We start from the raw sequence: 15,618 nt of genomic DNA on the forward strand, positions 1-15,618 counted from the left end.
AAAATATTTAACGTCTATTCATCTATTGTTTTAAACATTAATACGTAATTCATTCACGTGCTCTCAGCTAAACAACAAAATCTCTATATTTTACACATAGTTTAATCCGCCGTGTCCCCGGTAAGCTATTTTTTTCCCCCTAGGATGGGGAAGTCATTTTTACATTTTGAGCAGTCGTTTTAGCTCACTGATAAAGTTAGGGTTAGAATTAGAGTTAGGGTTACGTTAAGATTATGGTTGGACATAAAATGATTTTGGACAGGATTAGGGAAAGGCTGTAGAGAATGAATGTAAGTCAATTGGGTCATGCCTTCGCCATCTTAGTTAAAAACATATCATCCTTCGGTAGCACCCCCAGTCAAGAGCGTTTCCTGAAGAAAGCCAGGGTGACAAAAACCCCTCAGAAATGAAGACAGTCAGAAATAACATAAACCAGTTATAATTTATGGCGCATGCGTGGTGCGTATTGGATGATGGGAACCTTTGGAACCGACTGACAAGGCTTTATTACTAAGGGCTGCATAACTAAGTTGTTAAGTTTACCAGCACTGAGATATGTCAGCAGTCAGATTTGCAGAGACAGAAAAAAGCGAGGACGGGATGTCATTAGAGAAGTTCAGAAAAGAGGAGACTCTTGCAAAGAGAAAGAAATGGATCGGGTATGTAAACAAGACAATGACTTTCAAACTAGATGCACTCAGCACTTTATGGAGTAGTTATGGGTTAATAGCTATGTCTTGCACCACTGACTTCCCTAGACACTCGGCGAACAGTAATGTCTCTTGGTTTCAGACACTCCTGCAGACTGTTTTATTCAGACGACCCGGTGAAAATAGTCAGAGCGAGAGGCCAGTACTTATTTGACGAAAACGGCTCACGATATTTGGATTGCATCAGCAACGTTCATCACGGTAAAAACAAACAAACGAGACTTTTCTTTTTTGAAAACACTCCCATAAGTTTCACATTTCAAATATTAAAAACTCAATTGTGCCTCCTAGTGGTAAAAGTGTTGATAGCTAAGCGCATGTGTCTTGTAGTGGGACACTGTCACCCCAGCATCACCCAGGCTGCAGCGTCCCAGATGGAGCTTCTGAACACAAACACACGCTTCCTACATGACAACATAGTCCTATATGCAGACCGCCTTGCTGCTACCCTGCCTGAGAAACTGTGTGTCTTCTACTTTGTCAACTCTGGGTAAGTCGTGGTGCCATTGCCGCCCACCACCTTATGCAGAGCAATAGCCCTAATAGCCAAGCAAGTGTCATTTCCAGTGATTTTAAATCTGTTCCCCTGACAGTTCAGAGGCCAACGATCTTGCACTACGCCTGGCCCACGGGTACACCCAGCATGAAGACGTCATTGTGCTTGACCAGTAAGATTTCTATTTCCCAGCAAATTCCCGTGCTGAGCATATGCCTGTTTGTCTGTCACATTGCATTTCTCCCTCCGTAGTGCATACCACGGGCATCTTACGTCCCTCATCGACATTAGTCCGTACAAGTTCCGGAAACTGGCAGGGCAGAAGGAATGGGTTCATGTGGTGTGTAAGCTTACATATCGGCCATTTAATGAGTGCTGTCCAACAGTGAACGTCTGCTTCTCTAATAGAATGGTTTTTCGTCCTCCCAGGCACCCTTACCGGACGTCTACAGGGGCATGTTCAGAGAGAACCACCCCGACCCAGCCCAGGCGTATGCTGACACTGTAAAAGAAGTGATAGAGGAGGTGCACAGGAAAGGTCGTAAGGTGTGGTTCAATAAAATCACGTGCAGCATGAATGAAATCTCTCTTTGTTCCAGAGGGAACACCCATTATACCATTGAAATGTTGCAATAAGCAGAATAACTGGATGTTTTTACTGCTTTTTTTGCCACACCTATGCTTTGTTTGCCTGGCACAGATCTCTGCTTTCTTCGCTGAGTCACTGCCAAGTGTTGGAGGACAAATCATTTTACCCCAGGGATACTCTACCAAAGTTGCAGAGTGAGAAAACATGTCCATAAAGAAGCCATTTTCAAGCTCAGCGTTTGCTCAGGCATGTAAAAACAAAACACCGGTGACATGGCGTGCCTTTCCTGTGTGCTTTCCATAGATATGTGCGCTCAGCCGGTGGAGTGTACGTTGCAGATGAGGTGCAAACAGGCTTTGGGCGTGTGGGAAGTCACTTCTGGGCTTTCCAGATGCACGGAGAGGATTTTTGTCCTGACATAGTGACCATGGGCAAGCCGATGGGCAATGGACACCCTGTGGCTTGTGTGGCAACCACAGCAGAGATAGCTGCAGCATTTACAGCCAACGGAGTGGAGTACTTCAATACGGTGACTATGGCTGCAATGCAGTATGAATAAATGCCATAGAAAACTGGCATCTTTACTTCAGCTATGACGACTATGTGCCTGTGACATTACACCAGGGATGTATATACTTTTATAATATAGTTTACCATCTTTTTAGACCAACGTACCATATGTGAAGATAGATATTTTTCAAGCAAAATGAAGTATAAATTGTTTTCTAATTTATTTTTGTTTTTATCAGTGTGCCTTTGCCTTATGATCACTCACTGGGTGTCAGAGTTTACTCAATTTTTTATTTACCACATCATCTTTGATTATGCATTTTTGATGCATAATCACTGAAAAATTTTTAAATAAATGTGGTAGATAGTTTATGAAGGTGCTGGAATACATATTTTACATTTAACTATGTCAGACATTGTTATTTCATGATTTCATTGATCTATAAAAGCAGTGAAAGCTAAATGTATAAAAAAAATGAGACAATGTTCCTAATGCTCAGCAAATGGCCCACATTTGCTTCTGCGGAAATTCCCTTCAATGTATATTTGGTTTAAGCAAGCATAGATCAGAGGGAAGTCATTTTGTTTTTCCCTCTCACTTCATGCAGTTCGGAGGGAATCCAGTGTCTTGTGCAATTGGCCTGGCAGTTCTCGATGTGATGGAGAAAGAAGACCTAAGAGGGAACGCCATGAGAGTGGGAGCACATCTGAAAGGCTTGCTGAGGAAGCTACAAACACAGCATCAAATAATTGGTGATGTCCGGTACGGGCGCATGGATGAGCAGTTAGGCTGCTGTTTGGTTTTAAGATCATTATCACAAAACCTGTTGATGCTCAAATTCCTGCTATAAGTTTGCAGTATTAAAGCTGAAGCTCTTACTTTGAAAGACTTTGTGCCATTCCAAATTAGAATCAGAATCACTTAAATTAAGAATAATGAATGTGAAGGAATCATCTTAGGCAGTCCAGTCTACCAAAGCTAAAAAAAAAAAAAAAAAGCACCAAGACTAATCAGTTACATGATTATTTAGAAATGCACTAATACTATTGTTGCATTGCAAACACTTAAAGTGCATCTTGGCAGTAATAACCTGAAGCTACTCTGTTACTATTAATACTGTACTTTAAATTGTAATTAGGACTCGAAAATCATTTGATATGGTATTGCTAGAAACATTCCCATATTCCCAGAAAACACACCATTTTTATTCCCTATTGCTGTAAACTTATTGTAACATTGGCAAACGCTGGCCACTCAACATGCCATAGCATCACAGAGCCCAAATTTTAGCTTTTTTCATTCTGACAAGAAACACGAAGCACACATATTACCAGATATTTATTTTGAAGCCATACCTAAAAAAAAAATAAATAAAAATGTTCATGTGTACAACAAAACTAAATATCCTTCCTGACATCAGGAAATTTGCTTTTCCAAAGAAATGCATTCAGTCAGTGTTTTGAAGTTTAGGTGACAAATGACTTCAGCTGTAAATAATGTGTGATACCTGAGATTATGTTGAATTGATGCCCCTGTATGAAACAAGACTGTAAAGCTGCAGAAGTGTGCATTCAGGGTTTCATTCCTTTGTTGTTTCTGCAGAGGGGCAGGGTTGTTTGTGGGCATAGAGCTGGTGACAGACAGAGAGCAGAGGACTCCTGCCACAGAAGCAGCATCGCGGCTGGTGAGGAGGTGAGAGGTTAAACTTCTACTGCTGGTCGTGACTAGCTGCTCACAGGGCAAAGGGTAGTGCATGTTTTGGTTGTAACCCGCCAAGCGTCTAACAGTGTCACCGTAGTTTAGACACTCGCAAAAGCAGCTTTTCAAAATACCTGCAAAATCTCTGCAAAGTTGTGTTTTACCTTTCAACTTAAGGCCAGCACTGAGAAAATAATCTTATCTGCTATATCAGGCTGAAAGAGGAGGATCGAATCTGTGTCAGTACAGACGGCCCCTGGGAGAGCGTTGTGAAGTTTAAACCTCCAATGTGCTTCAGTATGGAGGACGCAGAGCTGGTGGTACAGTGCATTGACCGCATCCTCACAGGTCAGTTACACAGGAAGAAGTAATGAAATAAGACTATACATGACTATCAGACTATGTCCTTTTACCTTATGTTACCTTGTGAGAGTATATGGATACATAGTTGATTCAGATACAAAAAAATGGTTGTGAGGGCGAAATTCTGAACACCATTGTCTGCATCACATATTCAACAGATCATTGCATACAAATCCAACAGACCATAATGCTTCATCAAATTTCCTGTTTCCTAGACATGAAGACCCAATGACCTTAAACTGGAAAATGAAGACATTTAAGGTTTGTTAAACCTGTAGAAAAAATTTTAATAGCATCAGACATTGTGAGATGGTCACATTCATAAGTTTCAGAGGTAGAGATATGAATATCTTCATACTTGAGGCTCCAGTAGATCAAACAATTCCATTCATTTCACTTTGGCAGAGCATGTTGCCGTTTTCCACTCACCAATACTGGCCACTGTGGGGACCCGTAGTCAGCACAAAACACTGTTTTGAAAGCCTGATCCTAAAGTCTGACTCCTCATAAATATTTTTCAATAAGTTATGTTGCTCAAACACAGCTTAGGAGCTAGGGAAATCCTGGATGGCAGTTGAGACAGCGGATCTTCAGGATGGCCAATATTTGAGGATGACTGTTCTTAAACTCCTTTGGAGCTGTGCATGGTAAAGTGAAACAGACTTATCAAAAGTGAGATATCCCTTTCATTTCTTTCCTTTTCCAGACTTGAGTCAATGCCAATTCAGGATATTCATTTTTGGAGACAAGGTGAGAACCTTGAGAAGCATGCGGTTTCTTCTCCCTTGATATCCAGGCCAATTGAGGGTATCTGCACTTAAACTGGAATCGTCCTACTGGAAATTGAATGACCGCTGCAGTGGATCGTGACATACCACGTGGGAGACCATTAACACAAGAAATAAATAACACTATTAGGCTTTCAGATACATTTCTCAAAGATAAAAATCAATAAACATTTTATTCACTATCCTGATCGCTTCTTCTTGTTTTTACCCACAGTAGCAATTTTGAAGATACCAATCCCAACTCAATATTTGTCGGCAACATGTTCTCAAGACACAGTGTGGTTGAGATAAGCACTTACCAGAGCACTACCTTTAACTCCTGGGCATAATCACAAAAATACTCAAGTATCGCAGTTTCACATCTAGTGGGGTGAGTATTAAAACTTAACCCGTTATCCTGCAGGTAGGGAAGCCCTCTCCCAAAGCTTCCCAAAGAGAAATCTGTAGATATTAGCATTACTCAAGACAAAACAAGCAAGCCATTTAACAGTACAAAACATTTAACATTAACTTTACAAATAATAACAAAAGGATCCATTTGTAATATAAACCAAAAGTTTATTTCTACCAATTTGCCCAAGACACTAGAGGAATGAGTTTCCAGTGAGAGAGGGAGTGCCCTCTTACATTAACAGGCTTGCGCTCGGTTGTATCATAACACTAGTAAAGCCACTTAAAATTGCAGACATGATGGGGGAAGAATCTCCTTAAAAGCCAAAAGAAAAAAAAAAAAATGCTGGTTGTCCTCATCTACTTAACCAACTGCAAACATACACTTGACACACTTACAATGAACCCTTTGATAAGTTTAAATCCCTTATCTTGCCTCACCCCACATCGGAAGCCATGCAACTCGTATCAAACACTCAGCACGGGAGAAAAGAACTAAAGATCTATAAACACCAACAGAAAAAAGAAAATAAGAAAAAAAGCAAAGTTGTTTTAATTCATGAGCTTCAAAAGCTCTTGCTCCTGCTCGTTGGTAAATCCAGTAGACATGTAAAATACAACCATACAATACATTAGATTCAAAAAGGTACCAAAAAGTACAGTAAAAATAACACTTCCATTTCTGGAAATGTAAATGGACACAAAAACAATATAAAATAAAAAGTGGAAAAGTGACATTTGCTTCCCCAGTTCCTCACTTGATCTGTACAAATGGAGCATTGAGTCCAAATTTCTGCCAACTCCAAAGGAAAAGCCAGAGCCCATGTTCGCTGAGGTCGGACCATGGGTTTCTTTTCTTATTTACTTTAGACCTTAAGAGAAAAACACGGTGCTCAATGTTACTGAGAATAACCAAATATGGCATGCATTAACAGACAGACAAGTGCATGAATGACTGACAGGTTAGTGAATGAACAGACACACCTGGGGAGGGGGGGAGACACTACTACCTGCCACACCCAGCACCCCAGTGAAAGGCCCTTAATTCCTAGTCTCAACCACCACCACCTCAACCCTTATTGATCAAGTAGTGTTTGTAGGGATGCATCTTAATGGTTGGCACATGGAATGAATCCATCTTTAATGATTGCAAGACCACACGACACAGCCCCCCCACCTCCCCCCAACAATGTTTGAATGGATTTAGACTAGATGGTGAAAATTGAGGTCAAAAAGGCACTAATGGTTACAGCTATGTTGTTGTATTACCATAGATGATGCAAAAATGCATACCTGCACTACATGTGATCAGTATGGCTTGTAGGTCTGGTGGCCTCCACGTCTTGGAGTTTTCCCATAGCTTGTATTGCCCTGGTCTGGAGGACAAGAGAGAAAGGGACTGAGTTTGTCTGTACAAGGAGGACCAAGAAAATAAAGCTTCTGGCATTTTTTTTTTTTTTTTTTTTAAAGTTCCTGGGGGCATTTATCGCTTACTGTAGTCATAGCTACCCCCATAGCCGCCGTAATATCCACCAGAATAGTCGTAGTTGCCGTAGCCATAGCTGCCGTAGCTGCCGTAGCCTTGCTGTCCGTAGCCATAGCCCTGGTTCCAGTAGTTGTTGTAGCCTTGGTTCCAGTTTTGGCCTTGGCCTAGAAAAGACATGTAGAACCACTATAGAGATGCCTCAAATACAACTTGCATAGCTGGCTGTCTGCTCTCACACTGCAAAACAAGAATCAACCAAGCAATGCAGTTTAGGAAGTAAAAATTTTGATGGTACACAGACAAGTGACAGTGCTTACCTCCACGGCCCCTACCACGCCCCCCATACCCACGGGCACCAAACTGCTGCTGCTGGTACACCTCTTTGGGCTGGGCTATTTTGATCTCACACTGGGGGGAGAAAAAAACAAAACAAAACACAAATTCACATGAAAGTGCAGCAGAGATCAAATGTCACCAAAACTTTAATTTAATCTAGTAAGACTGGTGATTTCTGGGTACAAAAATGTGTGCAGTGCCTTTACCTTGCTTCCACTGACGTGATGGAATTTCTTTTCCAGAACTTTCTTGACTGGTGCCTCCTCCTTGTATGTGATGAATACAAATCCCCTCCTCTTTTCTGTCTTTGGATCTTGTGGAAGCTCAATTGTCTCAATCTAGGGTAAAGAAAACCAAAACTATAGGAGCAGCCAACAAAAAATGGTATAAAGTGGTCTTAGCAGTAGGGATAGGATGATATAGATTTTACTGTGAATCGATTAAAAAAAAAAAAAAAAAAAAAAAAAAAAACTCAGGAAAAGCTGTGTGATGATTTTCCACTATTGGGATAACTGAACATGAGACACTTGATAAAGCTGTCTAGCTTGCCAACCTACAGTCCTATACTGTTGTAGCATTAGCGAGAGTCAGAATCTGTCCTTGTTTGTTTTTCATTAAAAAGAATGTTTACTATAAATAAAAAAGGTGTCTCCTATCTGTGATGCAATAATATGTTTCTTAAAATGTAAAGTGATTCCAGTGTTTTTTTTTTTTTTTTTAAATGCCATTTTAAGAGTTCTACACATATACTGATGATTACTGGGATAATCTTGTGAATGGCCGGGATGATCATCCCATGCCTACTCTGCAGCCAAACCCAATCAACACTGTACCTCTCCAAATGTTCCAAAATACTCCTGGATAACTTCCTTTTCTGTGTCTGGGTTGAGGCCTCCCACGAAGATTTTCTTGACCGGCTCCTTCTTCATGGCCATGGCCTTCTTGGGATCGATCTGTCGGCCATCTAGCCTGTGTTCTTTCTGTTCTAGGACCTACATGTACAAACAGTAAAGTCAGCTCTCGTCTGAATACACAACTTCCCCAAAACCTGGCATAACCCCACTATTTAAACTCACCTTTTCTACGCTGGCTGCTTCTTTGAACAGGATGAAGCCGAAGCCTCTTGATCGGCCAGTCTGCTGGTCCATCTTGATGGTGCAGTCTGTCACCTCACCAAATTTAGAGAAGTAATCTTTGAGATCCTTCTTACTCGTGTCCCAGCTGAGGCCACCGACAAACATTTTCCTGACCATAGAAAAAGAGAGAGGGTTACCATTACAGCACCTACTGCCCCAACTTTATGAGCAGGAAGGGGGGTAGGAGGGGGGGGTTGACAAGTGCACAAACTGTTCTAGAACATCTGTTGCCACTGATGACGTAGTGAGACAAGGGACGTGGTCCTTGTCCGCTCCGCCGGGGCGTTTTATAACATAAAGTCACTGGATTAACCACCGCTGGGATGCGACTGCAGCAGAAATCACATCCCCAGAGATACACATAAGCCAATACATGTTGGGATTTGATCCCTGCTCGAGTGCCCATCCCCCCTCAGCTCTGCACATGGCGCCAACAAAGCCCGGCGGAACAAAGGAACATGACAAACCTAGAGCGCTTTACCGCTTTAGGCTCCACAAAATTCACCCACATCAGGGCCATTTCACTCACCCGGCATCCTCCTCGCCTTTGCTGGCGTTTATCTGTCCGCCCTCCGAGGCGCCGTTTTGCGAATCCTCCTCCGCCGCTTCTTCCGCACAGGCTTCGGGCCCTGCGTCCTCCCCGCATTCATTCACGGCTTCGCACTCGTTCCCTTCGTCGCCGTGCCCGGCTCCGTTAAAATCCTCGTCGCCTTCGTGGCCGTTTTCTGAAGTTTCCATAAACTGCTGCTCGGTGTCAGACATGTTTTTACGCTAATATGACCCCTTTTTACCTGAGGGAAAACAAAAACATTTGATTACAAAGATGTGGCGATTATATAATCCATGATGCCATGCATGCTTCGCCATTTATGCTGTGCCAAAGCATACATTCCCCACCATTTTGGCCGACAAGATCGTCTTCCATACATTCAAATGGAGCCACGTTTCTTTAGATTTCAGAAAAAACGTCAACAAAGTAGCCACATCAGTCTACGCGAAAGTACGCACTCGACATTTGCCAGTTTTCTTTGCTAGGGTTAAAGATTAGAAACAGTGTAACAAGCTGTACCGCACTGATAAACCAAGCCTGGACCGTACAACTCAATTCGCAGTTACGTAATGCGGAGGCCGTGCTCGCTACACGTTGTTTTTTGTCATTACAAACATCTAAACAACATCTGCTGAAAAAAATACTCACAGAGCCACTTGAAACAGAGTACTTACGCAATAATATAATACACAAAATGAGCGTAATGGGTGCAAAAGAAGCCCGAAAAGCCGCTTCCTGATCACACAATCGGAGAGCTCTCTTCAAGATGGATTCTCCCATACGACGCCAACTCGTGGTTGGTTTTATAGAACCGGCAGAAAAAAAACTACATTTCAGCCAGCGAGCCATCTGATTTGACCATCGCCGCTGTCATTCATACCAACAGCCAATTGTACACAGCCTACTTTTTTTCTACAGAAAATGTTCACGCCCTTTACACACAGGAACTTTGAGTACCTTTTCTGCTTCTAGGTACAGTTGTGAGACTTGTACACGTTTTGACAGTGTTTGATCCGTCATGTCTAACACTTGGAAAAAGAGCTGCTTTCTTGTTGCATAATATTTAGCTATTTCACATTCTGTCTTGTTGACATGATTTAGCCTACTTGACAAAAATTCAGCCGCAAGCATCCATTATACAGTCCAAGTCAACGTGAAAATGGTGAAAATGTGTCCTGCACTTATGTGGGTTGAAGTGCAGCTTTTGGCATCTGTGTTTTTTATATTATTTTAATAGCCGCTGCCATTCAGACCCTTTAGAGTAATTTGCCTGCCTGATCTGGCTACAGTTCACAAGACAACTTTGACTGAGAAGTGAGAAACCCTCGCTAAAGCAACACCTCTCTTTTTCCCATAGAGAGAAGTCCGATTTGCTTTACTATTTATAATATTTCGTCCCGTCAAACAGTAAGGAATTAATTTCGATCAAGCCATAAAAAAAAAAAAAAAAAAAAAAAAAAAAACGAGACTCCCAGCCAACAGCTCTTCAGGCTATCGTAGCCCTCTCCTCTGCCCCAACATGTTAGATGAAGACCTGAGCAGATCAAAACTGCAACCGTCTCATAAGCCAAATAGTATGCAGTCAAATAACAGATTAATCCGGGGTCCTTACTTTGATACCATTTCAAAAACACGAAGTCTTAAATCATCTACAAATTACTACAACAGGAGTCAATAGACAGCTTGACTGAATGTTTGATTGAACAAACACCTTACTTTAACGACTCGCAACGCAAGTAATTTGGCGTATATGAGCAGCATGAATGCCAAGATGTCTAATCAGATTCAAGTAGTATCGATTCACCCAGAACCGGGCGTCAGGAGCCGCACATGGGCGCACGCTGCTCCAATAAGCCATAACGTGCTGTGCCTCAGAGGCTGGATTTACAGTTAGTTAACATGACGTGTAGTGGCTGCAGCACAGCTGGCTGGGCTTACACACACACACACACACACACACACACCCACACACACACACACACACACACACACACACACACACACACACACAGTATACACACAACCCCTGTGCATGTACACAATGTACTTTATCCACACAGACACTGTGCATGTGACGGATTTGTTGTGTTCTTTTCTGATTTAACTATATTCTAGCTTTTTGTATTCCTTGGTTTGATGTCAACTACTGCTTCTACGGATGTGTCATTTGAATTCAATTTGTTAAATCTAAATCTAACTGCACATGGCACTAACCGGTTAAGTCAGAGTTCCCTGGAAGGAGCACAAGAGATTGAATGATTTGGACTTCTCTTTGATTCATGATGTTGGTGAATCACATCACTCATTTTAAAGAACTGTTATAAAGATCAGTTGGTTTGAGGGTAGACTACAGCTGTTTTGCTTCAGTTTACCAGAAAAGACATAAAACAGATAAATTGGCAAAATTTTATTCTCACAACAGCGCTTGAATAATACAGTTTCCTGAAAATTAATGTGTCTAAAATGGCATATTGTTTCCTCTCTGTGCCTGGCTGTCATTGTGCTTCCTCCACAATGGTTCCTTCATATATCTGAGGCTTGTTTGGGTTGTTTTTGATCAGCCAGTCAGCAAGCACAATCTATTGGGAGAACAACAGTGTAGGACAGTGGTGTAAGATGTTTGAGGACCCAAGACTCAAGCAAACGTATCAGGGTAACTGTCATGATAGTAAATGATTAGGTAATAGACAAATCTGTCCAATAACACATCTTAAACCATGGGGCTCTTCATATACATACACAGGGATTGAGTGGCTTCAGCTTGCAGAGCTCAGTGAGTCCACGGAGTAGAGTTGGGTTCACATACTTGCTCAGGTATTCTTTGGCTGCGTCTCCCATTGGAATGGGCTCAATTACAGCTGGAATGAGAGAAGGTGTCAGGCGTACAGAATGGAAAGTGTTCTCAAAATGAGCACTGTATGTTTATTAGAAAGGCATGTGTGTGTTTATGCATGACTCACAGTTTGGGAAGATGTATTTGATCTCCCTCTCAGCTGCAGTGAGCGTCTCGCTGCCATGGAGCGCATTATGTAGATCAGAAGTGCCATACCTTGCTCTCAGGCTGTGTGAAAAGATAGAGCATATATTTGTTTGGGTGAAAAACTACATTTTTCTGCCAGAGCTTGTGATGAGAGCAGAGTTTTTTGAGGGCACATTAACATGAAGCATGATGTCAAGTCATAGTATGATCCACAGCACATAGCACAGCAACTTGTGTGCTGTATGCCTTGACAGAAATTGATGATTTGAGTTTAAAGTACAAAAGTTGTTTAACATTGCAGACTGTTAACTAATACTAGTGTCTCACTCAGTATTATTAATGCTGAATCAAGACAAGAAAAAATTATATTTAATTTGATTTTTTCATGGTACAGTGAAAATATGAATACTTTCAGAATTAATTATAATTGAATGTGCATGTATGTCAACATTCAAAACGTCCAAATACCACATGTAAACTCAAGGACTAAAATAATTATCTTTGTTGTTGATATATCATTACATGCCTCATCATCACAATCTGCTGTCATGTCTGGACCAAAACGTCTAATGATTGCAACGCTGATATTTGAGCATTTCTGACATTACAAGCATTGTCAGAATTCGGTGTCATGATATTTAATGCAAAGCACTGTGAGGCCATGGTCCTCTCGCATAGTAATGCATATGGTAGACTATATACTGTATTGGCCTATAAGGGATTAAACAGAGATATTCATATACCAAGGCTTAGTAGCAGATGAGCCAGACCTTATTTTTAGACAGTTAATGCCAAATGCATCTTGTGTTACGTTCGGCATCTTACATGATTACATGGGATAAATTACAGGCCACATTTGCGTGTAAGTTATATCACATGTCGCTGCAGACACCTATGGCAGTGACTCACTTTATATGAAGCTTCCTGACATATGTGCAGCAAACACATTGGGCTGGGTTAAAGAAACTTGATTAACCCCTTCTAATCAGATAGACTGACCATTGTGGGTGAGTTTCTCTGGCCTTGGCACTGTTGTCAGGCCCTATGATGGCCTTCCAGTGGGCAACGGCATTGTCGCAGGCCAGGGTCAAGGCCATAATGGGACCAGAGCTCATGAAGGCAGTCAAACTGGGAAAGAAGGGCTGTCCAAACTGGTCTGCGTAGAAGTCACTACACTCCTGTGGACTTAGCTGCAGCCTCCGTTTCTGCCAGGGATGAGGTGAAGGATATGGGACGGACAGATATTAGTTACCATCCACATACTGGGCACTGTGGTTGGCCTAACAATTCCTTCATGCCAGGGTTTTCTGTGGAAATGCATTCAAATCCAAGGAGCTGTGGGCTACTAGATCAAAGAAATGCTTTAACCCTCCTATTACCATCAGATTTACTAACATTTTTTATCAATTGGGGTCAAATTGATCCCAGCAGTTGAAACCCCCTGAAAATTCTGATAATAAAAATTATAACCCACGTTTATGTCAGGTACTTAATGTGTCCTTGTTGAGAAACTAAATAGCCCTTTAACCCCCTGAACCCCAAACCCGCGGGCGGGATGGAAAGACATGTATTTTTTAAAAAATCGCCAAAATTCAACCGTTTATCATAGCTGGAAGCTTTAAAAACCTATTTTTTCGTCGGAATTTGAATTTTCCGACGGTACCTGAATGCAACATGTCCGACTTCGGTTTAGCGGTAGAAAAAAGGACGAAACTAAGGCTAAAAAAGCGATTTTCATTCGAATAATTTTATTATACATGCCTCATTCAACAATTCGCCAAAAAATAGTCGTTTACTCAATCCAGATCATTCAAAAATTCACTGAATTTCAGTGTGTAGGCAGCAGTAGTAACATGGAAGGGCACCAGGCAGTAAAAACGCCTAAGTTTATACAGGTTGGAAAAATGTTAATATTTCAGGAAATAAATCATGTGAAGCCCTACTTTTTTTTTTCCTGGATCAGTGACACTTGTGGGCACCTGAAAAAATGTTGTGTACATTTATTCCAGTTTTTCTCGATTTTTGTAAAATAAATTATCCAAAAAAATCAGTTTGCCCTTTTTATTTTTTTTATTATTTATGGCACTATAACTCTTTCATACTGTGTGAAAGACATTTTTGAATGGCTTCAGGTGATAGCCACAGCTGTGCTGTTTCCATAGAGGTGCAGCACTTGTAGTTGCAGTGAAAAACAAGCCCACAGTGAGCCAAAATGTAAGGGGAGCAGAAAACGTCCCAAAACTGCTTGGGGTTCAGAGGGTTAAATACAAAATGACCTCCCAAGCACCTTACACATCAAAGATTATAAATGGCATGTTACAGTTCCTACGTGTCATCCAAAACTTAAATAAAACGTGTAAATTGTATATATATATTTTTTTGTTTTGTTTTATGCAGCTAAAAACGCCTGGAGTCAAACCAAGACTGCCAACGACTGCAAAGAAACACCTATGCATACAAAATGTGTACAGGACAATAAAAACGTATGATAATTTTGTTTACCTGGTTCTCAATTAATTTGCTAGAGTCATAAAACATGAAGCAAAAAAAAAAACAACAAAAAAAAAAACAACGTTCATATCAGACGTTAATGATTGGATGGGGTCAACTTTAGCCCAAAGCCAACAGGAGGGTTAGCAGGTCTGTTTAACTCTATTGCAGCGAAAATGGTCTGGATTTCAAGTTTGTGTTCACAGTGCCTGTGCCCGTACTTTACGCTGCTTTTCATATTAAGGCCATAACTCAAGGCGTCCTGCTGTCCATCACAAAACTTCACTTTTTTTTTTTTTTTGGCACATTGCTTTTTGCACACTGGCTTGTATTCAGATCTTATTCTATTGTACTTAGATCTTATTTTTTTTTATTATTTTTTTTAAAATCTTTTTTTATTTTATTTAATCTGTAATCTGTGGATACTGCTGAAAAACTGAATTTCCTGCGGGATGAATAAAGTATCTATCTAAAACTGTCCTACAGTAAAACCAGCTTAGTGTTACACCAACCTGCAAAATAGTGAACCCAGATTTGAGGATAATGTCCTCGATTTCCTCTGCTTTGTGGATTGCATCTGGTTTTATCAGTGCCAAGGTCCTCTCCACATAAATGCGACAAGACGCCACATTTCGCATCCCGTCCATCTTCTGGATGCTGCAACCACGAGGGGTCCGTTGACGGCAAACAACCGGCTAGTTAGGGATCAGCGGTAGTTGAATTGTGCAAAATCGTTCGTCAGCACTATAGGTGAATTTCGGTCGAAACAAACAAAACACGGTTGATAATTACCGCCAAACTAATTCAAGAGTTACAGGTTACTCAATATCTCAGTGGTTTTTCACATTTGTTAGTCAGCGTTGCTAAGATACCAGCCACAAGTCTACGGCAACTCAAGAAGGACAATCTAGACAACCACGAAAGGAAAAGGGGGAAAATTTGCCTTTAACACGAGGCCAAATTCTGCTGCTGTAAATACTCATATTCGCATAACAGAGATGACAACACTTAAACGTTTTTGTGGCGTGTATTATGAGTGCACACAATGCATTTAAGAAATCCACAAAAAAATAAATCAACACACAACATATTAGA

At 41.1% G+C, this 15,618-nt stretch overlaps 3 protein-coding genes across 4 annotated transcripts; 1 reads left to right on the forward strand and 2 right to left on the reverse strand.

Annotated features, from left to right (window-relative positions):
* The first annotated feature begins 84 nt into the window (after positions 1 to 84).
* On the forward strand, positions 85 to 5,335 carry phykpl (5-phosphohydroxy-L-lysine phospho-lyase). The gene is made up of 13 exons (XM_030061757.1): positions 85 to 659; positions 793 to 911; positions 1,041 to 1,200; positions 1,304 to 1,378; positions 1,459 to 1,546; positions 1,636 to 1,752; positions 1,907 to 1,989; positions 2,099 to 2,324; positions 2,914 to 3,068; positions 3,909 to 3,998; positions 4,219 to 4,352; positions 4,583 to 4,628; positions 5,074 to 5,335. Exons 1-12 carry the CDS (start codon positions 556 to 558, stop codon positions 4,597 to 4,599), a joined length of 1,368 nt encoding a protein of 455 aa, XP_029917617.1. The 5' UTR covers positions 85 to 555; the 3' UTR covers positions 4,600 to 4,628; positions 5,074 to 5,335.
* Positions 5,336 to 5,361: 26 nt separating this feature from the next.
* Positions 5,362 to 9,878, reverse strand: hnrnpaba (heterogeneous nuclear ribonucleoprotein A/Ba). 2 transcript variants are annotated; one of them, XM_030061758.1, is made up of 9 exons: positions 9,728 to 9,878; positions 9,033 to 9,294; positions 8,444 to 8,612; positions 8,201 to 8,359; positions 7,574 to 7,705; positions 7,349 to 7,439; positions 7,040 to 7,195; positions 6,839 to 6,921; positions 5,362 to 6,417 (listed from the first exon to the last, which is right to left on the reverse strand). In XM_030061758.1, the coding sequence occupies exons 2-8, from the start codon at positions 9,263 to 9,265 to the stop codon at positions 6,854 to 6,856; spliced, it is 1,008 nt and encodes a 335-aa protein (XP_029917618.1). In that variant the 5' UTR covers positions 9,266 to 9,294; positions 9,728 to 9,878; the 3' UTR covers positions 5,362 to 6,417; positions 6,839 to 6,853. The 2 variants fall into 2 exon arrangements, with proteins under 2 accessions (XP_029917618.1, XP_029917619.1); XM_030061759.1 differs by lacking the exon at positions 6,839 to 6,921.
* Positions 9,879 to 11,548: 1,670 nt separating this feature from the next.
* Positions 11,549 to 15,538, reverse strand: nme5 (NME/NM23 family member 5). The gene is made up of 5 exons (XM_030062462.1): positions 15,036 to 15,538; positions 13,033 to 13,238; positions 12,014 to 12,114; positions 11,793 to 11,911; positions 11,549 to 11,632 (listed from the first exon to the last, which is right to left on the reverse strand). Exons 1-5 carry the CDS (start codon positions 15,168 to 15,170, stop codon positions 11,549 to 11,551), a joined length of 645 nt encoding a protein of 214 aa, XP_029918322.1. The 5' UTR covers positions 15,171 to 15,538.
* Positions 15,539 to 15,618: the final 80 nt, after the last annotated feature.

Source organism: Myripristis murdjan, chromosome 10 (genome assembly GCF_902150065.1).
Source record: "Myripristis murdjan chromosome 10, fMyrMur1.1, whole genome shotgun sequence".
Taxonomy (NCBI): domain Eukaryota; kingdom Metazoa; phylum Chordata; class Actinopteri; order Holocentriformes; family Holocentridae; genus Myripristis; species Myripristis murdjan.